General features: G+C 44.2%; 1 protein-coding gene across 2 annotated transcripts in view; it reads left to right on the top strand.

The window, feature by feature from the left end:
• The window catches only part of LOC6047147 (nuclear receptor subfamily 2 group F member 1-B), a 77,619-nt gene that overhangs the window by 10,464 nt on the left and 40,588 nt on the right, over positions 1 to 26,567 (top strand). For both annotated transcript variants that reach the window (XM_038261596.1, XM_038261597.1), the window contains exon 2: positions 7,684 to 7,833. In XM_038261596.1, coding sequence (XP_038117524.1) covers positions 7,684 to 7,833 — 150 coding nt within the window. The remainder of the gene's footprint in view (positions 1 to 7,683; positions 7,834 to 26,567) is intronic.

Raw genomic sequence — 26,567 nt, 5'->3', positions numbered from 1 at the left:
AGTTGGGGTACGTTTTTGGCCAAAAATGACCTCTCGAAAAATCATTTTTCTAATATTTTTGTTAGAATTGCTCGAAAACTACCCAAATGTTTGAAAATCTCCACTTCAAACATTGTAGCGTGTCAATACGATTCCCTCGAACAAGAAACGCTGTTGGATGACTTGTTTTTACCATATCCTTGTATTTGAGCATCATTTTAGTTTCATTTGACCCAATGTCACCCCCTCTAAGGGGTGAGATTGGGTCAATTTTCAAACTATTGGCATTTAAGGTAGTGTTCATCAAAATCCACCATATTTTGGGAAAATGTTAGTAAACTATCTAAGAACAAATCTACGTTGAAAGATTTTCGATGTTATTTAAATTGTTTTTGTTATTAAAAAATTTCGAGAGGTGTATCGTTTTTTGACCCATAGTCACCCCCACTGACGGTATTTAAAATATTGTCTTCTCATCATTTCAAAATCTCAAACAGAAAAAATGACTTCAAAAATTGTGGCATTCAAGAATTTAAGAATTTAATTAAAAGCTTAAGAATACTAAAATTAGATTTTTTTTTGTTGTTTTCTATATTGTTTTGAATTTGTTATTTTTTAGTTTTTTAATCTTCAAATTTTTGGTATTTTGAGTTTCAGATTTCTAAAATTTTGAATTTAGAAATTTCAGATTTTTTAAATTAAAATTTTAGAAATTTCGAACAAAAATTAATATGTATTTTGATTTTTTTTTGTTAAAATCGAAAGAACTTCAAAATTTTAATGAAAATAAAAGTCAAAGCAACTAAAAACAATCTAAAACGCATTTTCTGCATGTTTGTCAATACTTAGGTATTTTGGAAACTAATGATTGCAAAACAACTGGACAGGTGTATAATGCATTTTTAAACACTTTTTTCATTTAAATGTTCAAATCGTGGCTCGTAAATTCAATTTTAATTTCCCATTTTTTTTTGCCTCCCCCCTCGACTTTGGTCAGAGTTAGTTGAGGGACATAAACTTCAAAAAATAATTGCAACGGCCTAAAAAGTATTAAAACAAAAAAAAGTTTCGATTGTTTGAATTTCAGAAGCTTTGAATGTTCTGATCTTTTTATTTTCGCCAAGAATGTTAAAATCTTGAAAAAAATATTTCTACGATTAAATTCCATCTAAAATTTTAAAGTGGAGGTCAGCTTCTGTTACGTTCAATCAAGCTCATATTTGGCGCCCACCAGAACAAGCCCCAAAAATAGTTTTTGTTACACATTCTAATTTCTATATCTTCGGGAAAAGTTTGTAATATTTGATTTACAACGTTAAAAATTTAATAAATTCAGTATAAAATTAAAAATAAATAAGGTTCAAAATCATTACTCAAAACTTGAAAAACTCAAAACTCAAAGAAATGAAATATTCAGAGCCGGAGATGTTAAGAAATGACAAGAAACATATAAAAAATAATTTCTACATAATCTTCATCTTCATTTTTCCACGTTTCGTACTAAGAAAATACAAACAAACATTTTCAGAAGAAAATTCAATTAATAAAAAATATGAAATTCTTGCACTCAAAGGAAAAAACAAATTATCGTAATTCCTGACAATATTTTTCTTAATAACTTGAAAGAAATTCTATCTCTCTCAATTAATTTATTTATCAAAATTGCCATCCGCGCGAAATCCGCACCTGAGCAAAATTAGCCAGCAAATCCGCGCCAGATCCGCGCTATCCGCGCGAAACGCGCCATCCGCGCGATCCGCGCCGTCCGTAACAACCCTGCAACACTGCCAAGTTTTGCTGGGCGTAAAGGCAAATGCTTGTTTGGATACGTCAAACTCGTGTCTGTTTGGATACGTCAAATTCACTTCGACCAGTCTCCCTATTTAGGATCTCTACTCCCCCCCCCCCTTGTCACGCTTTTCCTATACTTATAACATGCAATGTCACACTTGCTCAGACCCCCCCCCCCCTCCCCCCCTAGAGCGTAACATACTTTATGGATGACGCCTTAGTAGTTTGTTTATGAGTTTAATGTTTAGTAAGCTTTACAAATGTTAGCATAAGTTAAGTACTCCACTGATGTAATTGCAAAAACAACCAAATAAATGAAATTAAAACAAAGATTCGTTCAAACTATACAAATTATTTAAAAAAAAAACAATAAACATATTGTGCAAGCAATTTGTAAGCCTATATAAAATTTCTGAATGTTTTTCGGACATAATACAAGTCAAAAATGCACATAGCATTTGATATATTCTGAAAGAAAGATGTTATTTCGACTACGTTGAACAGTAGTTTTCCAAAAGCTTTTCATGAAACTTTTTAAAAATTATGAAAAAAACAAATTTCCATTAATATCTACAAAACTATTGGACAAGCGATGTTTCAGAAATTGTTAAATTTGTGTTTTCTGTGCAAAGTTTTTTTTATAAGCAATTTATAACAAATAAAAAAACATTTCAAAAGCGATTAAAAGTTTGAGAGAGATCTTTGGCAATGCAAACACTTTTAAGAAGTAGTGGAACCTTACAAATTTTTTTCAAAGTGTTTTTCATATTTTGTCTTCTTCTAATTCAATTTCATTTCGGTACAAGATTTTGATGGTCTAAAGGACATTTCTAAAGTCAACTAAATCAACTTTTTTCAAATTCCTATTTGATTAGCGATGTATAACCATAGAACAATACAAAAATCCAACCTCACCACTCTCTACTCTAACCTCACCAATCCCCGCAACCAGAACAAAAATCCGCACCATGTGACACCCCCTCAACACCCTTCTCTCGCTAGGTTACAATATTGTGCATATGTGACCGATTCCGGTCCTGCTCCTCCCGGACGACGACGACGACTCTGTTTATGAATAATGCATAATTTCACAGGGATCACTTTTCCCGATCTATCACGACTCCCGCTCTCCAGCACAGAGCAGAGCGGGCGGAGGAGGAAAAAGGGGTTTCATAATCAATTATCTCCCAACGAACCTCAAAATTATCTCCCCAGTTGCCTGCAAGGCACTTCCTCCACCAACACAAGTTGGTCCAACTTGGTCGTCACCTACGAGAATCACACTAGCAGGGAAGACAAGGTTGGGGAAGTCGACCGAATGTGATACATCTTCCCGTTCCTTCCGGGCTTTTGCGAGCCCGGCCTGAACTTTGTGCCGGACTAATCCTGTGGCACGGATGGTGGGATGGGGGCAGGACTCCCTCCGGACCAGCAGCAGCAGCACTATTCGTTCCGGCGGCGAGAACAATGCGGCCGGATCTAGATAAATAGGTGTATCATATATTTTTTAATTTAATTATCCGATTTTGCGAGGCCCCCGAGGGCAGTTGTCGGCGGCCAGGACGACTGAAAAGTTCCGCATGATGGATGGCCCAGATATTTCGGAGCGGCTAACCGCTCCGGGGCCAGTTATCTGAACGCGCGCTCCTGTCGGACTCTGAACGGTTTCAATTACCCGTCGAGCACCGTTCTCCGTGTCTGCAGACAATACCGGCGAGCACGTCAAATTATGCAATCATCTGACGTCTCTTGGTGAAGAGCTGTTATTGCTACTCGTACGATAGTTTTAATCATCATTACCGGTGTTGAACACCGCGTAGAACACCGTGCATCAAACGCTTCATGAAGCTTCTTAATTGCCTCCGACCGCCGCCGCAGTTCCTTCCCCGGTACAGTTCCTCTCTTCCCGACGAGCAACAACACTTGCTCACAACTCTGTAATGAGATAAATAATGAGAAATTATGTTTCCGCAGCGCCGCTTCACTGAATCACAACACGCCTAAATTGCACTACAAATGCGCAATCACAATCCTTTCACCCCAATATCTCGCGCGGCGCAATAATTGGCAACCCTGCCACTGAACTCAATCTGGCTGCGTACGTTTGTTTACCTTTTTTTTGCGGATCAACCCAGCTGCGTCATCACGTGTTGCAGCTACCGCTGATTGAAACTCGGGCCGCCCTCGGATAATGAAGTGACCCCGGAGGGCGTCCTCGTCCGTAGCTCCCGCCGATTCTGACCCCGGCACTGATTGAGGTTATGTGCGGCCGGGATGAGCGCACGCGATTACCGGGGATCGCCGGTGGTCACCGGGCGATTATGTAGATTCGTGTTCGTTCCACCGACCTTCGTCCACGTCTCCACGAGGGGATCCTTCTAAATTATTAGGTTTGGCGAGTGGCGGCGCAGCTTCTCAGGTAGAAGATTTTGGGTGGGCTGTGATTTATTTATTTTGCGCATTCGCCGCGCGGTGGCGCGCTCGATTATAACTCAATTTATCACCCACCGCAAACGGTGGTGTGGCCCCGGCCGGGGTGGTCCAATTATCGTGGGGGGGCACGTCCGGAAGGGCTACTGGATTTGGGAGCGGGATTTCAAAGTTGCAGTTATGGACCACCGCGAATTTGTTGCGAGAAATTTAGCGAACATGTTGCACTAGCGATGCATAAGGAAATTTTATTGACCATTTCTATTGCACTTTGTTGAACCAGTATAAATCTATTCTTCTCTGTGAAAATTAGCAATCTTGTTTCGTTAGCGATGCGTAAACAATTTTTTCCGTACATGCAATCCATTTCTGTTAAAAAATGTACCTTGCGATTTGTAATGATCTCGATGAAAATACTCTATGAATGTCTTATATCTTGTTCGGTCAGTTATTGCTTGGAGTTGGGTGTTTCGCTAGCAATGTGTAAGTAAACAAATATTTGATCACTTTTGATATTTCAAATTCGTACAAACATGATTTTCGAGCGATACATGAACACCTCAATAGGAGCGGCCGTGGCTGACTGGTTACGGTGTTCGCTTTGTATGCGAATGGTCCTGGGTTCGATTCCCATCTGCTCCCAACGAGAAAGTATAGGAAATATAAATCTTGAAACTCTGAACATGAACGAAAAATCAAAGTCGCTCGAGTCGGGGTTCGATCCCTCGTCCTTTGGATTGGTAAGCAAAAATGCTAACCAATATGCCATCGCGACTAGGTGAGCTATAACTGGAATTAGGAATACTGTTACTATTAACTATATACGCGCTGGGTCCTTGTCCATTTGACAAGGGTTCGGAAGTTCTAAATAACGTTTGAATCCGATTGGTCCAAACGTTCTTCAGGGCGGGGCTTGTCGATAAAGCTGAAGTACCTCGCGCTCGGCTAGCCAGCGTAGAAATGGGTCACCGAAGCTCGGCAGAGCTAACACCTTCCAAATGCCTATGCGAGTTATTTGCATGTATAGAATGTAGATCTAAAAAAAAAATACATGGAAACAACTCAATTTGTAAGAAGCGACCGCGTGGTTCCGTTTGGTTGGTTGCACACCAGGGATGCCACATGATTTTTAAAAATGTCTGTGAAAAAGTCTGTGTATGTCTGTGTCTTTGTCTAAAATTCAAATAAATCAATTTACAGTCATAGAAATCTATCAAAAATTGTGTTTTTAAGCATTTGAAGACTAACGAAATAAGTTTCGATTGATATTTTAACAAAATAACAATTTAATGAAGTTTTTAATAAGTCTGTGTACCTCAAAAAATGTCTGACACGAGCTCAAATGTCTGTGAAACACAGACAAATCTGTGTATCTGGCATCCCTGTTGCACACACACACACACATACATGAACACCTCAATGAACTTAACGCTGAAAACCTAACAAGTGTTCTTCAATCTTCTCCTAGTAAGTAATTGTTTTTAGTCAAGTATTTAGTTGATCCTGTTTCGTTAGCGATGCATGAATAAATGTTAAGCATTGAGGAGATATGCTTGACGCTAAAATCCTTACAAATGTTCTCCAATCCAAAAGATTAGCTTAAGACAATCCTGTTTCGTTAGCAATGGATAAATTAAATTGCGAGTACTAGAGAGATATTTTTTTACCAATGCTCTTCAATCTTCCCAAGCTAGTGATATTGATTCTAGTTGGATATTTAGCAAATTTCCGATCCCGCCCGTGTGGATCAATCGGACCGCGCACTGGACTCACAGTCTAGAGGTTGCTGGTTCGAATCCCGCGGCGAGCGCTCTAAAAATTATAATTGTAAATATGGGTATCCAGCGTCGTCGCTCCGTGCCGTATTCAAACACTTAGGAGTCCAGGGCGGCGAAGTCCTAGTAGTTAAAAGGAAGACACTAGTGGGTGATACTAGCAATACTGGGCGACAGCTATAAAGTCAACTTCGTTATTAAGCAAATTCTGTTTCGCTAGCGATGCATGACACATTTTTAGCACTTGAGAGATATTTCAAGCATAAAGAATTCAAATATGTTTTGGAAGCGATATATGAGTATATCATTGAGATTTAAACTAAAAAACCTTACACATGTTTTTCAATTTTGTCCAAGTTAGTCATTGTTTGTAGCTAAGCCAATCCTGTTTCGATAGCGATGTATAAACATTTTTTTAAGAACCAGCGAGACATTCCAAGTTAAAAGAGTTTAACCATGATTGTCTAGCGATACATGAACATTTCATTGAGCCGGCACTGAAACGTCAAAAAACTCTCAATTTCTTTGAAAAGCCAAACTTCTCCAGACAAACTCGGACATTCACACCGCTCTAGCATTATGCAAATTAAAAACTGCTAAAAGTATCCTAATGGTTGTGTGTATTTTCACAATAAACCCCGGTGAAAAGAATAATCGCATTCACCGGCGCCATTGTGCGCCCAAAAATTCCGACAATGTTTCTCAGGCTGAACTGCATGTCCTTTCCATTCAAGCGGGATAATGAATGAAAAGTCCCTTTTCGGATCCCCTCTCGTGCAACAGAGTCGCCGTCCACAACGGAAGAAAAAGGACCCGGCAGGGGGTCCCATTGACTAACGACCGACGACCCTTCCGAATCCTGGCCCGCAACAAGAAAAAAAATACTCTCCTAATTATTAGAAAACCTCTCAACCCCCCTACCGGGTTTACCTTGCGAAAAAAAGGAACCCGACAAACATTCGACACAATGTTTCCGATTGTTTGACATTTTATCGGGACCGGCCCCCTCTCTGCTCATACTCGCGCGCACCACGCGGCAATTGATTCAATTACTTGCCAACCCCCGTGGGCTACTCCTCTCGGGCAAAAGTCGTGCGCGTTGACATCTTGCGAGACGACCCCCTCCTAGGTCGATCCGGATCAAAATAAAGAAATCGAATCCTAACGAGATCCGCTCCCAGCGGCGGGAGATTCCTTTACACTCTGGAGTCTTGAGTAATTGACTTGTTTCCCCGCCACTCTGCTCCGGATGACCTCCGGAGCGGCTAATTTCACGGATACGCCCGCGAAGCGGGCGCGCACTAATTTCTATCCGCCAACTAATTACCCCCGTTGGACGCGAGAGTCTGGTCCAGGGCGGGGAACAAGGTTAAAACAATTAATCTTTCGGGGCCGACTTTTGCGGAATGACCGGCGGGCGAAGCGTTCGGCTAATCGACTTAACCCCGTTTACGGGATTCGGAGGTGTCCGTTGGTTCGAAACGGCACCTGGCGGTGCCGGTTTTGACAGCTCCGGAGGGTAGACCTATGCAGCAAAAGTTGATTGAACTCGCGGTTGGGTTTGTTTTCGTTAGCGTGTAACGGTACTGAGGTTGCAAGCTGACGTTTAGTTTAGAGTCCCTTGCAGCAAATGTAGCTTAAACTCATGTGTAGACTTACTTTTGTCAACGTGTAGCACTAACTTGACCTTTCCTTCTCCCTTCCCCAGGTTGCAAATCGTTCTTCAAGCGATCGGTCCGGCGGAACCTGTCGTACTCGTGCCGCGGCAACCGGAATTGCCCGATCGACCAGCACCACCGGAACCAGTGCCAACACTGTCGACTACGAAAGTGCCTCAAGATGGGAATGCGACGCGAAGGTAAGTTCAATTACGTCATAATCCTTTCTGGAACGTCTCACCTGTCAAAACAACAAAAAACGCATGCAATCGTGTGAAGGTTATAAAACAGAAGCGACCTCTACCGGGAGTATGTCAAAGGTTGCGCTATAAACGCGGAGGTTTCTGCAACTTTTGACACGCCAACGCCAAAGCCAATTTGGCGCAACCGAGCAGAGAGGAAACTGCGAAAAACCGCAAACGAGACATGCAATACCTCCGTCGACGGACGTTCAGAACTCGAGAGAAAGAGAAAAAGGAGGTAACAAACGATGTCAAATGATGTTGACAAAATGTGTGTAAACTTGCGGGGGAAGCGACAATCGGCGACCGAAAGAAGCGCGTGTAATGACATTAGCACTTGACGTCGAGGTCGACCCCGCCGCCGACCCCTGCGGGTCCGCCGGGCGGGCAAATTACTAGAAAATCTTGACACTAATCAAAAATTACTCAAATTTTTGAACTTACTCAAAATTGAGCAAGTGGGGAAAACGTAAGATATGCGCATGCAAAATTTGACAGTTGGCGACGCCGCTTCCCAACTGTCAAAATGCCCAATTACCGCCGACGTCCAGGGGTGTGAGAAATCCGTCCATTAGTCGATACCCCCTTTGTTGTCCTTTTGGCAACACTTTCCTTACACTCACTAATATCGCACTATTAAGGGCCTTTCCAGAAACCTGCGCCTGCGGGAGCCCCCAGCGGGGTCACTTTCTTCGCGTTCCCAGAAGAGTGGCCCTCCCGTCGAGGGGTCCAACAAAAGGGAAACAACACACCGGGGTTTTTTACTCTGTTGCCGATTGTTTCCGTAAGGAAACACGACGACTCCCGGGTGTGAAAAGAAAAGGTAAACAGAAGGCCGTAGAAAGGAAAAAAAATCAATAAAGAACTCTATACATGCACAATAAAGGCCACGCGGGATAACTATTTAAAGGTTGCATTACACAATACCCCTCCTGGTGCAACTGTCAATCGGGTGGGGTGGGGGGCCACTGGAAATGTCAAAAGTCGCGTTGACGGGCGAGGGGCGCGCCACTCGATGAAGACATCAAGTATTCATCGCTTAATAAATATTTAGCGCAGCCTGCTACCACTACTACGGAGTTGAGTGCGATTCCGGGACCGATAAGCGGACCGAACAACGGGCGTGTGAAGAACACGATAAACACATTCACCGTTGCGTTCTTCTTGAGTTGAGCGCGTTGCATGTCAAACGCGAACGCGGAATGACAGCGTTCCCAGCCGTGATTTATGGAATGGTTATGATTTTTAATATTTTAAACAAATACACGGCCGCTCGGGATCGCCAAATTTCTATACTGTGGAAACCTTCAGAAGAGAGAACCCTTGCTCCGGGATGGTTGTGTGATTTTTAATATGTAAAGCAAATATAGACAGACAATTGATGCACACAGTCTTCCAGGGAATTAATCCCGAAATGGGTTCCGATTCGGGGCCAGTAACAAAGCCGAGACGCTTTGGCTATTGTCCTCGAAGAAAGATTTATGGTTCGATGTAGCCGGGCTCCTTTTCCTCACCTCGCCGGCGAGTCTAACTCTCTGTGAAAATTAAAAGACACGAAAAAGGACTGACCACTGTCCAGGTCCCTTTCTCCTGGACACACAAAAATGCCGAGAAAAAGGGTGAATCTTAGGAAAACAAACCCCGATCGAAACCGGATCTTCCCTTCGGGAACCGGTTTTCGGCAGTGGTCAAGAAGCAAAACTGACCGTTGGAATAAATTAGAGATGGTTATGATTAAAGGGACGACACGAAGACGCGCGGACTGACCCTTCAAGGACAGTATGAGCGCGTCATGAAGATCCCGGGCGTGTGACCCCGCGGACCGGACACAATGGGCCTTGTGGTGTGAGGATTACGGTTTTACTGTTTTTGTTCTTGGTGGACAGCTGCTGCTGCGTCCTGCGGACGCAGATGACCTGGATGCATCGCTCTGACTTGCATAATAGGGTCAATCTGTCAAATGTTGTGTGATGAGAGTGGCTGCCCCCTTGGAATCCGAGATTGTTGTTTTAGAAATCTTGGAATTTTTGTAACAATTCTAAATGGTGGGACCAACTCAACTGTCAAAATTACCGTGCATTTTTACTTAAGACTACTCAAAATTGAGTACTTACCCCTTGAAATCAACTTCTTTGTTTTGCAACTCAGTTTACTTTAGTAACTGTCAAAATTGGTCGTACACGATTTCACGAAACTACTCAAAATTGAGTTCATAAATGTTTTCCTACATGGGCTCACAACAACCTTTGTTTACAACTACAAAACGCGCGATTTCCGCACAAAATCGCACAGTGTTGCCAACTGCAGCGTGACAATCCACTCCGATCCTCTCACTCCCGACAAGAATTGAGGTTAGGGCACTTCGCAGCGCTGAAATTGATGATTATATTGTTAACAAGAACACCATTCTCTCGTGTACCAGCAAACCGAGGGGAGAAACATTGTAAAACAATTATTGTGTGGGTGATCAATGATGATGATTATGATGTTGGGGGCCGCCACTCTCTCGAGCTGTCGTCGTCGTCGTCGTCTTCGACGACGCAAGCTTCATTCAATAACCAACATTATCTCGATGTCAATCATAAGTGATCTTTTTCTCTCTCCCTCTCTCCCGTTGCGTCTCTAGGGGGACGAAACCAAGGCGCTGGTGGTGGGTAGTGAAAATATTTCTTTTTTTCTCGGGACCATAACATCATTATCATGGGGCGCTCATCGCTCTTTTCTGTGTGCGCTGCGCGCTGTCAACTTCAACCTTTCCCTCGGAATCTCCGGGTAGTAGGGCCCCCAGATAAGAGCCCGGGCAACGCGTATTGGTTATGTGTTCCCCGACGTTGTTGTAAGAGACCTCAAGGGTCCTCAGGACGCACGTACACGCTTACGTCAGATTGACAGTTGCGCGCGTCGCTGCTCCCCTTCCCATCCAGCGGACGGTGACTGCATCTTTGCGCAGCCCGGAACTAAGAAATCTATCTCGCATCTATCAATCTCGCACGGGGATGACTTATCACCCCAATCGGGGTTTGTGCGTGTGGACCGTTAGACAACCGACGTCCTGTTCAGACTCTTGACCACATTTCTAAGGTCTCGGCGACGAAGAAAAAAAAGGTGTCAAAACTGACCTTCGTCTCGCTGGGAATGTCCCAGAAGGAAGCCCATTAAATGTTTTGACCACTGGTCATCATTACCTCTGTCTTGGGTCGGGACTCCCGGCGAAAGGGGTTCGTCCCGAAGCAAGAAAAAACTTAATTAAAATAAAATGTCCATTTTTAAAATGACAAAACAGCGTTATAAATACCGTACACACATCCCAAGGCTCAAAGAAGGGTTGAGTCGCAAAAAAAACTGTTGATCCGAAAGGGATACCTTTCCCGAGCAGGTAGCGAAGTGACCCCTTCCCCGGGGCCAAAAACAGAAAGATCTGTTCTGTTGTGTAGCTCGGTTAGATTAGGCCCTTTGTGCGCCGACACCTGAAACTAATAAGTGATCATAAATTTGACCTTCGGGGATGCGTAAGGTTTCCCGGCCTAATCGCTTCAGCAGAAGGAATTCATCAGTGCGCGCCGCAGATTTACATGGGAATTTGTGCAATTAAGGCCACGCCGGCCCGCAGTCCCGCAGAGAGTTATGGCCGGTAATCAATCTCCTTCCGAGTGCGCTGCAGCGCACACACAGATCCGGAACCATCCGCCGGAGTAGCCGCTCGCGTGATTGCAACGGTCGGAATTTGACAGCTTGCTGCAAATTGAAGTTTGGGATTTGAAACGCAGAGTGACCATCCCCTTGTACGAATGACAACACTGCACGCTACTCCAAACTTCTTTAGATTTAAGTGAAAATCACCCAATTTTGACGTTTGTCTCAAAACTCCTTGTTTTTTTACACAAAATTTGAGTAAAATCCCTCTGATTTTGAATCAAAACTACCCACTTTTGACACTACTCTCAAAATCTTTCTTTGGGTAAGTTCGATTCTGACGTTTTGAACTCAATTTTGAGTATTTTCGGTAACGGATTTTGAGTTAAATCTACCCTATTCTGTGGTCAGCTCCTAGTTCAGCTGTCAAAATTGAAATTTGACGTAGATCTACGTCCTCCAAAACAGAATTGAACGACTTAACCCTAAAAAATTCCGCTCAAGCCCCAGCTAACTGCATCTACCAACCGGTCCCGGTCATCCAGCATTCCAGATCGCTCTCGAGAGCATTCCCGGGAGCCCGCTGACCGTTTTCGCGTGCTCCCTTCAGAAACAAGCCCGCTCAAAAATGCGCACATATGATTAATGACCACTATTCAAATCACGAGAACCATCAATACCAGACTCGAGCCAAATATTAAGGGACTTGAGTACCCCCCGCCTTTCCCCAAAACCCTACTCAATGTTCCACGGTGAACGCATGATCTCATCGAACCCGTCAAAATAGAGGCGTCAAAGGAATTCTCTGTACCACATGTGCGCTGCGCCGCGGCAAAGGTGCCCCGTCACGCGCATTCCATAGACCACTCTCGGGGGCTTTTGGGAATTCAATGAATTCTACCCGCAACAACAGCGCCCCAAACATGAGGTATCAGACGTCTGCAGACGATTAACCGTTTTGTTGGGACGACCCCCCTTCAGAAATCCAAACCCTTAATTTGTTTTGTAGTGTGGCGCGCGCCCAACTCTTGGCGATGCTTAGAGCACGAGAGAGTATCAATAAGTGATTAATTTCGTCGATTCTTCGATTTGAAGAAGGAGAGAGAAAAAAACTGTAGAATCACCTTCCAATGGATCAGCAAGTGGTCAACGTCTCTCCCTCCCTTCGGGATTGGCTATTGACTCACTTTCGCCCGTTTAACCTCATTCACGTGACGCGGAAAGCGCCACGTCATGGCGCGCGCGTTGGTGGCATGAGACGTCACTTTCCGTACAAACACAGCTGATGCACCGTAACGGTACCGGACCCTGTTTTGACAGCGCCGCCACGCGGCAGGTTAGTTGCGATTACCGCCGCCGCTATCGCGGTGCGCCATCTACCCGGGCTCAGATTTTGGACGCGCGCGCGCGTAAACAGTAAAGTATCGGATGACCCCGCGTTGTCGTCGTGTCTTTCCAGAACACAAAAGAGACACGACTGGACACGGTTGCTTCTAAATAAATTGTAAACGGATACTTTTTTCCTGTCCGGGGTCCCCTCGAATTTCCCGGGAACATTATTAGCCCGACTGGGAACCACTACACCACGGCCACCACGGATATTTGATAACTTTCGGACCGTAGACAGCAAGTTCCGATCTCCTCGTCACCGCCGCCGTTCAACCTTGACGCATTATTACGGAAATAAATCTTCGGGACCCCGGGACGAACGAAGACGATACCTGAGCGCCTTGGACCTTTTTTCCTCAGACGAAAATCATTACCGAGTTCGAGGCAGGGATCGCAGTAAGCGCATTACGCGCGCAGCGTAGAAAACAATAGGGTTATGCAAAACTGCCATTCAAGGCCGACTCGATTTGCGAACTAGGGTCTACGGAATATATTTCGCATGACTGATTTGGGTTTTTCGCAAACGACTGCTGACCAGGAGCGCACAGAACATCGGAATGTGTGAAGCGAGCCTAATTAGAGATTCCGATGCACAGCCGGAACGACAATTGGATCTTGAACTCAACACTGAGTAAACGTTTGTTACCGTGTACAGCTTGATTCATCTGTCACTTCTACTCGTTCATTCTGTTTCACGTAGAATCATTGATTTCTGAACATCCACGTCCATTTATCTATGTTCCTCCTCTTGGAGGAAACCCCGATAGAGAGAGAGAACATAACCTGCAAACTCATCGTGATTTGGCCGGTTTATGGAAATTGCATTTTTCCCTCCGCGCCAAGCGGTGCGTTCTGTTGTGGTGGCCGCGTTGTTCAGGAGCAGCAGCTGTGCAACCTGGCCCTTGGAGGGTCAATAGGTGCAAATTCCTGCACACGCACACAGACAACGGCGCGGAGAAGATTCCTGCGAAAGTGGCGCATCCCGATCGATCTGGGGCGATTCGAGGTCAGATGTTGTGGAAGCATAAGTGGAATAGTATCAATGACGCTTTTTGTTTTGATTTGTACTGTCAAATGATTGATTTTTTGTTGATGTGACAGCTGTCAAAAGTACACGTCTAATTTTAAGTTATATTTTTTTAATATTCTTCATCGAAAAAAAAATGTCAACTTTGAACGTGAGTGTATCAACCGAAATGTCAGTGTACTGTCAAAACCATCAGGAAAACCAATATAATTTTGATTAATACTCATTGAAATTGAAATTTCAGCGGCAAATCGCCAATGCCAACAGGGTAGAAACGAAACTGACAAAACTCATTGTTTAGTAAGTTCGATTTCGAATTTTGAAATCTGAGTTAAAATTAAATAAAATTGAGGTAATCAAAATGAGCGTTTGCTTAAAAAATCTTCTACCCAATTTTGAGTGGAGTTAACTGTCAAAAGCACATCTTCTTATCAATTTTTACAGCTTTTAGTCTGTTAAGTCTATGTTATTGATGTTTTTGCCTGATGATAAATGACAACAGCTGTCAAACAACTCATTTAAATAAATTCAACCCAATTGTGGTTTGTGTAATCTAATCTAATCTAATCTAATCTAACACAAACGCAGCCAGTCCGATGAAAGCATGCTGGAAAGTCTTGTGATTAGATTACGCCCCAAGCACTTTTCTTGTCAATATTGATAATTGCAGTACATCCGAGAACACCCGAAAATGAATTGCAAAAATTAAAGCGGCCAGCCCTACTGCGTTGTGTTAACCGCAGAGAGGATTCTGTGAACGGATCACATTTCACAGAATCTACAGGGGAGGAAGGATGCGTGGACATACCGTACCAAACGCTCCGAATCAGTTGGGGTTGGGTGTGTAAGTGTAAATTTGGCAAATAATGGGATTCGTGGAAATGGACAAATGGGGATTGGGAAAATGGAAATGGAGAAGGGGTAGGAAAGATATTTCATTTAATCAATAGAATATAATTTGTATTGGTATGGTATGAAAAAAAAACTTTGCAAAAAATTATGGAAAGATCTCACCAAAACCTGGATATCTTCAATAAGCAGCTTCAATCTTCATTTTCCTGCAACCGGAATTTGACACAGCCTGACGTCACCTCCTCTGGGATCTTGATAGTTTTCGGTCGACGAACCGAATCAAATAGAATCTGCTTCCATTTAGGGGCTGTTTAAGTGAAGGAACAGGCTCCGCAGGTTGCAAACAGCTTCTGGCTTTGCCGGAAAGGCTGGAACCATCAGGAAATCTTCACCGTTCCGCCATACGAAAAGGTTCACGGAGAGCTTCACTGTTGTCTTCAGCCACAGAAAGATTCTCTTACAGAATAAAGTCAACCGAAGAACAAATCCGAAACCGTCGTGGAATTTTGTAACAATTGGCCAAAAGATGCCAACGAGAAATAACTTGAAAAAAAAACGAAGAAAACGTCAAATTTACGGCAGCGAAAAAATTTTACGTCCAAACTCGCCTATGGCTACTTCGATCCTCCCAACCCAATTGTGGTTTGTGTAAACTGAAAAAGTAAATCTTCGTAGCAATTCGTAACATACCAAACGTTGAGAATATTTCATCAAATTTTAAGTTTTATGAATAGGCTACTGTTGCCAAACCACACGTACAACTGGATTGAACCCAATTTTAAGTTGAATAAACTATCGAAATTACAGTTTCTTAACAATTTTGACAGGTTAAAGTCTGTTTTTTTTTTAAATTGAATTTTTCGGCTGCATTCTACTCAGTTTTGAGTAGAGTCAACTGTCAAATGTACACACTCGTATCAGTTTAGATAACTTTCACCAAGTTTTTGTTTATATCTTGATGTTGTCAACTAACGATGAGTGGCAACAACTGTCATACCACATGGCAAACTAACCTCTACCCAACATAGAGTTCGATTCACAGTTTCTTCCTGCACTAGCTCAACAAACTCAATTTTTACCAACATTTCACCACGACTTCAGCTGCCAGTGACCTCTCCCTCTCTAGACCCGATAAATCATTAACCTTATCGCGCGCAAATCCGTGCCTCTTGTACAACTTCGCACATAATCGAATCGCCGTTATTGAATCTGGTCCATCTGGTCGTGGAGGGTCATAAAACCGAATGTTTTCACGCTCCCCTCTGTTGCACTGCTCCACATAGTTCACGCCATAATATTAAATTACTGCTCTCACCGCTTATCACCACTCCAGATTACCAGATATAAATCTTACTTCATTCCTCTGCGAGGAGCAATGGAGGGGGCACCCCTCGATACCGTGTTCTCGTTCCCAGCGCTGACTGGCAGATAACAGCAGCCTCCGAATCTCTGAGAAAACTGCAGAAGAAGAAGCAAAGTTTGGAGCACAATTACACCCGCTGCCGTGCTCCGAAAAAAAAAACAGTATCGTTCCACTCGCGTTATCGATACATAAAAACCGTTTTTTTCTTGGCGGATCCTCTCCTGCTGGATTCGGGTCGGATGCACTGAGAAAAAAAATGATTGAGAGTGGGATTTAAACCGCGAAGTGCCGATTGATAGGCGCCACCTTGCCAACTAGGCTGTTCACGCCAAATTTTAAAGTGACAGTTGGGGGGCGTTACGCCCCCTCCAATTTTTCGTACCGTGCCCTCGCGCTTGCAAGCGCGTGCATTTCTCATCTCGGTGGTAACCGAAGATTTGCGCGCGATCTTCCTCCACCGGCACATTTTAGTTGTTGTTTCGGGATGTTATTTTATTTATTACTCCTGAGTGCGCGCGGTATCTGCGGGTTCGACCGATATTATCCCAGCATTGCACGGACACGGACCCTTCTCCGGGAGTTCCGCGGCGTCAGATAACAACAGCAACCTCAACCGCAACAACAGTTTGGATTGCCCAGAATCCGTGCGTCATCTACATGCTGTTACCGATCTTGTATTCTTCTTTTCCGAGAGGGATTCTTGCCGGTGCAGTGCCAGTGAGCATGTACTCCTTCACTTTCCTTCCGCACGAAACTTTCGGAGGTTATGTCTACAGGCGCACAACTGCCGGAGGTTCCCAGTTGTTCCCGGGCAACGCAACGGCAGCCTGGGCGATGCTGTAAAATGCATAACATAACAGATATATAATTATGGTTAAATTAGTCGGTATTCACCTTGCCGTAAGCCTGCGCTTAACCTATATGAGGGGAGCGGGTCTTGCGGTGCGGTCCGCTGGAGTATCTCTCCGCATCGCAGTCTCCTCAAGTGGAGCGACCCGCACAGAGGTCTCCGGGATCAACACTCTCAAGAGTTACTCGCGCTCGCGACCATATTCCGCGAGGGTACTCCAGTCAAGTGGTGGGGCCCCCGCCTCAAGTGGGGACCTTTTTTACGATCAAGCCCGTGTCAGAGTGTGTGTGTGCGTGGAGTAAGTCGTTTGTGTGTAACTTCGAAATCGATTATCCAAAGTGGAGACGCGATCGCGCGAAGATCTGAGTGCCAGCAGAGACACACTGGCTGTGCTGCTGCCGGAGAAGTCTCGTTTTTTTATGACCACGGGCGAACCTTGGTCTAGAAATGGCCCCGCACTGGGTCTTAGAGGCACACGCGACTTGAGCAGCGTGTTTTGATTGATGTTTTTTGTTGTTGGTTACGGGCCCCGTGGAGATTTATTGGATATGACAACAACAACAACCGCGAGCGAGCTCGCGCCGGGTGAAAGGTTTTTGTACCTGCTGCTCGAGCCTCTCCAAACCGGACTTCCTTGACCTGAGTAGGTGGTTTAGCTGATTGTCTCTCGAGACTGATCACGTTCGATTAACGCGCGTCGCTAGAACAACTTGTTGCAGCACTTGACGATCGCGTTGATCGCATCTGTGGATCTTGTAACTTTGTTGACGTTTTGTAATAAGCAACCTCCTTTCAAATTCGGGTTCGAGCATTTGTAGGATTCACGCACGTTTGGATCGATGTGCATCGCTAGAACAACACGAGCATCAACAATCTTAGTTCAAAATTGAGAAATGTCAAATCAGACATTTATAGCGCTCCCCCCCCTCACACGTTCAGGTCATTCACTCAGGATTCCAAAACCCTTCCCTGCAAAACAAGAGATAAAAACGGCGAACAAGGAAACCCACCCGCACTGGTGTTTACCTCCGGCCTTCCAGCAATTCCAACCTCAAAATTTGACCGCGGCGTCCCGGCCAACCATATGGTGGTGTAAATTCAATTTTAAGCAACTCTCCCGACCTCGTCCCCACCCACGGTGTGTGTGCACGCACGGGTGTAAAAGGTTGCACAACACACAAAGTTTCGCAAAATAAAAGAAACGCTCGAAATCTGGGAAGAACTGAAAACAGAAGGGGGGAACCTGCGGAAACGTGTAGTAAATGCGAACGCAGTTTTGGGCACGGTGAAAAAATCTGAAATTTGGGTTAAATTTTGTGAGCGTGTAGAACGTAAACAAGTCAGAACTGTCACTTGTACACGCTCAACTATGCTTGCACAAAGTGACAGAATTCACATTTTTTGACAGTGCACACCTCTTACAACGCGTTGAACGCTTCCAGGTGGCGTAATCTTGCCTGTTTCGAGTTCTTCCCTCCTGAAAAGTCCAAAATACGAATCGTCTTGAAAAAAGGCAACCTGGAAATCAAATTCGCTCGCGAAATTCCCACTGTCTCTTCTTCTCGAACGGAGAACATATTGGCTGCCCCGATGTTGTTGTTGTTTTCTTGCGAGATAATAATAAAGGATTCCAATCAGCATAAGGAGGAAGAGAACGGGACCGAAATTAGGTCGTTCTTGGGCGAAAAAGAGCAGCTGTTGTGAGGATTTTTCGAAAGATGATTTGTTTGGGAAGTTGGAATTGTAGAATTTCACAATTTACAAATTCTTTATGAGAAAAAAAAACAACAAATCAAAAAACATTAAAATCGATCAACTCAGTCATGAGTGAAATTTAACCAAATCCAAGCGTACTTTTGTCATTCTCATCATTTTTGAGTAAACTTAAGATTTTGAAAACTGAGTAACTGCGGGAACTGTCAATACACGATTAAAAATGTTTACTCAAACACTAGGTTTTAACTCTACTCAAAATTGAGTTAGATCGATTTTTTCTACTCTTTTTAGCTCTCTTTCAAATCTAACCTAACTTTTTAATGCAAATTTCACTCTTTCCTTTCTAAAAGTGATTGAGCAACGCACTTTTTCCTCAACTCGTTTGATTAAATAGAACGGTTCATCACTGGAACTGCTGCTCACGCGGCTCCTTGCCGAATGTACCGTTTGCGCTTTTGTACAAATAATAAACTGTCAGAAGTGCGAGGCGGTCGGATAAGAAAAATATGCAACTATTTGTTTCGCAAATACGCGCAAAACCACAAGTGTGTGAGCAAGAAAAGCCAACGTTTTCTCGGAAAAAGCACCACCGAAGAAGCGTGTGCTGGTCTGAAAATATTATAAATTTAAATTTAATTTGCATAAAATCATTCAAAACGGGTTCCCCGAGTGAGCGCGCTTTTCCGAGAGCGCTTCCTTGAAGAACCCCGAGCGGAGCCCCGAAGAAAACAAACGATATTGTTATTTTTCTTTATTACGACTCGTTTTATTTATTGTTGGGTTGTAAATATTATGCCGCTTTACGCGCTCGAGCGCGCCCGCGTCCAATCGAATAAATCGCCACCAGAGTGCGTTTTGTCGCCGTCGTCGATATCGACCACTTTGACAGTCGATATAATCGATGGTCGCGTGTGTTGAAAAATGGCTTAATCATAATTATTATTTTCCGGATTACCGCACGCGCGAGCGGTTTGACAGATGGCGTTTGACCTGGCCTCGCGTGGAGGTTTCGGGGTCAATCTAATAGATTTGTTTTTGTTTACATTGTCGCTTGTCGTGTTAGTGTCGGATTGGGCGTTGTTACTCTTTTTGACAGCTCGTGGTGGAAGCAGTGCGAACATGAATTATTTATACTTTTTAACGCGGAATAATTCAGGAACAATTTCGCATTTTTCGCATTTGCCGAACATTTCGAAGAAATGCGAAACAAAAGCGCAGAGTTTCACAATGGAGTCATTTTGGGTGGCTTATGCAGGGACGATGATTGAGGTTAGGGTAACCTTGAAATCTTGTTGGTTTTTACAAATTTTTCTTCTGCATTCATAACTCACTTGTAAATAAGTCATTTGCAATTTTGAGTGTAGAAAGAACTGTCAAAATTTAGCCTACACGTACAACCAAAATCCCACAGATTTTTTTGAACTACTCAAAATTGAGTAGCTCACGGCATCCAAAAAAATTAGAATGAACTGTAAAATTTAGCCAACACTTATAACCAAAATAACGAAAATTTCTTTTAACCAACCTAAAATCGAGTAGCTGGGCAAATGTTAGATTTTGGTGAACTTTACTCGGATTGATTTTGTTTCCAGCATAAGAGTTTTTTGGGAAAATTACCTACAACATTTCAGTCACCCTAGCTTCCCAGCAAACCATGCTGCACCCATTCGTCGCGCTCACTCTGCTTAAGCCCCAAGCCGCACTGAGTGAGGAATATTATAATTTATTTTTAATCTGATACATAATAATGTTAATCTTATAAACTCAACACGATATTTGATACTCTTCTGGAGAGCTTGCGCTCGCGCTTCAACTCCACACACACACGGATGGTTAAATCTGTAGCCCCGTCAGTGGTGGAAAAATCACACTCAAGCGATTCCTCGTTGAGCACTCTTTGGTGAGTGAGAAGGAATTGAAATTCTACTGAGGGAATGTCAAATTTTGTAAACAAATCATAACATAAGATTTTCACAACCCTGCCAACCGTGGCAGCATCGAGTTACGACCAACCAACATATTGTTGCAATTCTCCTTATTCCTTATGGCCACCTTATCAGTGGCCGCGAATCTTCCGCCCTACTCCAGTTATTTGCGGTGGAAGAGCAGCCTTATCACCCGACACCTGGTGGTCGATAGCGGAACCAGAGGGGTGGGACGAGGAGCGCAGCTCTCGCGTGTAGTTCGTGTAGATCTGGTCGTAAATTGAATTTCGCTGCTTCTATCACGGTCCAGATATTGGCTAGACAGCTGGACAAGGATCCGAGGTCGGAGCAGCGGCAGCCTCGATTCTTACAAATCATTTACGACTTCCAAGCCCTGGAGTTTGCCCGAGGATCGTTCCGTTTTGCGCGCGCGCTTCTTCCGCGAGATCTGAAGCGAAGAGGGGGCCCTAAGTAAAACGACAGAGCGAAGCGCAGATATTTCGCGTACATCACGAAAGATTGTACATCATAAAAGTGGAGGAATTTTCTCACGGTACCCTCCCACCTTCGGTGGTGCCCCACCCTCCTCTTCGGAGTAAGGGCTTTTATGTTGCTGGAACGTCGAGTACGAAGAAGCAATTGGGTAAATTTTGCATTCTTGGCAGTTTGTGAAGAGTGAGAGAGGTTAGGAATTGAAGGAACCATGAAAGCGCCCTGGAACTGTCAGCGAAAGCAACTTTGTTGTTGTTCAACGGGTGTGCGCTACTCGTTCTACGGAGTAACGTCGAGAAATGATAATTAATCATAACGTGTAATTGAATCAATTAAATGCCCCCGACTTCGTCCCAGTCACTCTGTAGACAGAGTAAAACTGTGTACATCTTGTCTCTAATGATCAGCAGACAGAGGTTCAAGACGAGCTCTGCCTTGAAAAGAAAGTCAAAGTGTGAGAAATCGAGCCCTAGGATGGGCAAATATCAACCTTTTGCTGCAAAGATACTGCGAGAGGTCCCTTTAACGGAGAGACCCCCGGTTTGTTGATTTATTGAGTGATTAATGATGCGTTTTTTTGCGCCTCTCCTGTTGCGTATGGAAACGAATGTGCGCGTCCGCGCGCCCGGGTAAAAGGTTTGATAAAAGGTTAAAATCTTGACACTGTCTAGGGGTTGGCCTCGGAAGGTCAGTTAACGGTGTCGAAATGTGGAGAAAGTGCAGATATTTCCGTTGGCGACGTAGACTTTGAAAATTTACAGCTGGAAAGGCATTCTTCTGACGCCTGGCACAGGACTAACATTTAAACACAAATGAATATTCTCAGTTCAGTGTGTAGAATGACGTTTCTTCAAGCACTCGCAGAGAATAATTTTTACGCGTTGTCTCGTTTGTTCTTACGCTTTTTCGAGTTTGATTAACAGAGAAAGAAGAAAAGATTTTTTTTGCGTAACGCAATAAAAGAACGCTCTCCAATGTTTTAAAAATTACTATGATAGTCTTCCATTTTACTCAACAAAATATCGAGTAATTTGATATTGTGAAGGCAGACAAAAATCAAAATACGAGCGCAACCTGTCAAAGCCTGTTGCGCCACAGGCTGATGTACACGCTTACGACAAACCATTCAATTTTTGTACGGCGCAACAGATTTTTCGCGCAACAGAAGAGATGCGCACTTCGGTTTGGTGGTGCGCGGATAATAAGTTTATTTTTTACCCAAATCTTACATTTGGCCTAAAATACGTCATTGAGAAGCATTGAATTTTGAACAAATTCAGAGTACAATCAAATGAGCGTCTGTAAAAGTTTGACAGTTAACGATACACTGAAACAAATCGAAAGAATGTTTTCACGAGATCTTCCTACTTCTTTCAAAGAAATCCGATTACAAAGGGAGTTAAATCTGAGTGATATCGAATGACCGTGTACACAAGTTTGACACTTAACGTTGCACTGAAACAAATCGTTACGATGATTTCACGAGATTCTTTATTAAGCTTTAAAAAGAATCCGATTACAACGAAAGTTAAATCGCAGCTTTGTCTTCTTTCTACATTAAATTTCACCCATTTTGCAGCACACAAAGTGCGCTGGAAAACAACCGCAGTTGAATCAACTTACAGTCCAAGTCCTCCCTCCGGCTTCCACAAACGACGACAATCTTTGAAACATGGTCGTAAAAGTAGTCGGTACACACCATCCAAGAAAGAGCGCGCACTTTCTGATAACGGGCCGAATCTGTGGTGCCTTTCGGGTTGGGAAAACTTTTCCCTTTTATTTGCGTTTGAAAATGTTTTCTTCCCCTTCGTCCTCTTTAGCCTTCTCCAAGAACACGCGGAAAAGCCACTCCGGCGACGACAGCAGGTGGACCATTTCGAGGGCGTTTTAAGATAATGTCTGCGACACACAAAAACGCTAATGTACTCTCTGCCCGAGCTTCTGGATCCGTATAATATGTTCAGTTTAGTTGCTATTTTTAGCATAATGAGCCGTGCTTATCTGTGGCGCTACTTTAAACCGCGGTGACAAAGGCGCAATACAATGTTAAGGGGAGAGGTGCATCTGTTTTTGGAGGGGGCGCAAAGCGCCCCGTTTCGAAAGTAATCCGGAAAACGAGAAAACCTCAACCAATCTGCGGCTGCAGCCGCATCGAATTGATTGAAATCACGTCCCTGACCCCAAACAAGCCCGGTTAGCAGTTCGAGCCCGTCTTCGTGGACTCGCCAAATTGCCATAAATAAAATCAATTTCATAATCATCATTGCGCGAGCCCCAGCTTGGGGTCCATTACGAGGCCGCTCAAGATTACAATCAGTGCGGCGCGCAAGTGTGAATTTCTGATTGAGGGCCCTCACTTTTCCGACCTCCTCCGCCACTCTGGGAAAAGTTGTTGTTACTGTTTATGGAGGGAAAATTTGAATTACCCCAACAGGTTATTACCGGGCGAGCGCGTAATGAGGTTCTGATTTGCAGCCCTGATCGGACGGTAATCGCGTTCCGATGCAAATTGGAATTAAGCCGATGGAAAGGTGCAAAGTGATGTCCGTGTCGGATGTTCCGAGAGAGCTGTGTAGAAAATTACGGGAAACACATTGTTGCACACGGTTGATTGAAGAAAGTCGCAGGGCGAAAGAGTTCCGGAGATCTGATTGGAAAATTACAATTGCAAATCTCGTCAATTTGTCGGAAGAATTGACCAGGTGGTTCGATTCGGAGTCCATGCAGTGAAGTGCGTGACTTTAACTCAAAAATGGGTACACATTTCCATCAGTGTATAATGAGCCGTCAACAGGTGCACTGTTAACTTGGTTTAGTCAAAAAAGCATGTTTTGGTCAAAGCTAATTTTATTGTTTTGAAAGAGTTGCCAAATGCTTTTAAGTGAGGGGTGATTCATCATCACCGTTCAATGACCTGTCAAATTGTGCACTTTCAATCCAATTGTTTTGGTGAAACATTTGTTATTGTTTTCGCAGAGTTGTCAAACAGCCCTAGCCGAGGGGTGATACACTCCTCCGAATTTGACCACCTCGGTCACGTTCTTCCGTGGAAATTCCGTGCTCCCGAAATATCTCCAGGTGACTTACCGGAATCCCTTACGCTCGTGACGACATCTTGATGCGCAATCATTCACGATCCGGCGACCCCTCGCTCTGACAGCCGCGAGAGCTGTCAGCCCTAATGAATATTCCGCAAGGGGGGCGCCACCTGTGAGAGTGGGTCTCCTCGCGGCGTCGTTATCCGATTTGTTCCGACATGAGTCCTGCCAAAGTTCGTGTCGTTCGGAAATCAGTTTCCAGACCCTTGTTTGAACAAATTAAAAGAAAGGCGCATCGGTTCCGCCCCCTTCGCTCGTGGGGTCCCTCGCAACGCGAAAAAGAAGGCCAAATAAAGTAAATAAAACACATGAATCTTGATCCCGCGCCCCGACTCCCTCGAGAGGTCTCTGCCGTAGCTTCTTCTTCTCCGGAGGAGAAGGCACAAAGATGAAGATTTCAGCGCAGACTTCAGGCCCGCTCGAAGCTAATTTCGTGAGGTTCGAGTTTATCCCGGCTCGGCTCAGAAATAATTAATTATTTGGCCGGGACGTTCCGGATTTTTTTTTGTTGGTTCGGGGTCGTGCCAAGAGGGGTCCCTGCGGGGTCAGCGTGCGCGCGAGAAAAAGATGTTAAAACAAACACCGCGTGGACCCCTCGGAAGCGCTCACGCGGGCGGGCTGTCAAAACTGCGCCATCTCGTGGCGAACACCTGTTGCGCGCAAAGGTCACCCACAATCCGGAACCGGGGTCAACCTGCGGAGGCAATTGAAATATATTTTATAAAGCGCCCTTATCTAAATCAGCGCGGCAATTCGATAGTGTCGCGCGAAATTGTAATTTATTCATTTTCAATTGAGCAAGTTTTTTTTCATTCACGTCCGGTTATTACAAACTGTTTGCAAATTTCCGGTCGGCGGCCATTACAGATGGCGCTTTTGTGGGGAAAACTTTTCCGCGTAATAAAATGGCACTTTTTCACCAATTTAAATTTTTTATCGGACGCTCCTGTCTCCGTTTTTCAGCTTTTTTCAATTTTCACCGTTCGCTAAAAAAAACTGCTGACAGATAAGGTGGGACGGGGTTCCCGCCGTGTAACGCGCTATCGTGTTATCGCGGAACCGATGCAAACGAGCTGACAAAAAGTTTGGACTCCGTTTTTTTTTGTTGTTGACGCACCTGCAACACTACAAAGGGACAAGCCAGTTGTTGCACTTATCGTGCTGCAGCATCCCACACTTCCTGATCAATTTGGTGGCGAAAATTCAATAAATTTTGGGGTTTGGCGAATCCGTTTTGGGGTGTTTTCAATTAAGCGTGTTACTCTTTAATCCTGCAGCAAAATTGCAGTTTAAACTCAAATTTGAATACATTTTTGTCAGCGTGTAACGTGATGTAAACAAGTTTTATGACAGCTCCACAAGATTACGGCAGTGTTGCCAGAAAAACTTTTTTAATATTTCTCGTCAAAATACCTCACGATCGATTTCAATTTCGCGATTTTTGACTAAATAGCGTTGCAAAATCACACACCCAGCCGTAGCGAATCAATAAACGTTGGGCCACCCCCCTCGAGCGTTGTTTTCACCTACTTAATTCAGGCCGAAGCGATCTTCTCGGCCGAACGCGCCCCCACGGAGCAAAGTGAAAAATCTTCTAAACGACGATAATGATCGTTTTTCCAGGATGCCCGGCAGGCAACACTGCCGCCGCGGCAGCAGCTCCGTCATCGTGATTTGTGGGAAAAGGCGTGTTTTCGCATAGATAACCACGAAAGACGCGATGTGGGTTGCGCTTTGAATCACCCCTCGGTTCGACGTTTTTGACAGATTGAGCCGTGCTGGCGTTTCGAGAAGTTTTCTAAACTGAGAATTCTTCAGGAAATTTGTCTTTGAACCCGGGGCCACCCCCGTCTTCACGCTCGACTCAGATGGCAATCGTTGATTTATCGACTGTTTTATTTCATTTTAAATAGCATTAATAATCGATGCCCCTAAGTGTGTTAACAGCATCATGTGTGCATGAGCAGTTTTCACCACAAAACAAAAGTTACAACCGGCTTCGCGCGCCGCCAAAAGGTGAAGATAACGAATTAGCCGCCAGAGGGCTAACTCGGCTCTGTTTCGCCGCCGCCGTCGTCGAGCGAATCCCGCGTGAAGACAAAAGCAATAAGCTTAATTATCTGATTTATGTTTTCTTCGCGGTTGCACACCTCAACCAGCCGATCCTTTACCGCCAGGGTTCCAGAATCAGATCGCGCGGTTTGCGGTTTTTTCAATTTTTATTCAATTACCGAGTCTCCGGTTCCCGAATATCGCCGCCGGCCAATTTGTGCTAAATATATTCATCATCATTACATCACCACTTTACATCTTTTTAAACAAGAAAGCAGGAACGCGGCACAACCGC

This window comes from Culex quinquefasciatus, chromosome 3 (assembly GCF_015732765.1).
Source record: "Culex quinquefasciatus strain JHB chromosome 3, VPISU_Cqui_1.0_pri_paternal, whole genome shotgun sequence".
NCBI classification, from domain to species: domain Eukaryota; kingdom Metazoa; phylum Arthropoda; class Insecta; order Diptera; family Culicidae; genus Culex; species Culex quinquefasciatus.
Note: the sequence above shows the minus strand (reverse complement) of the source record. Positions and strands in the feature narration are given on the sequence as shown.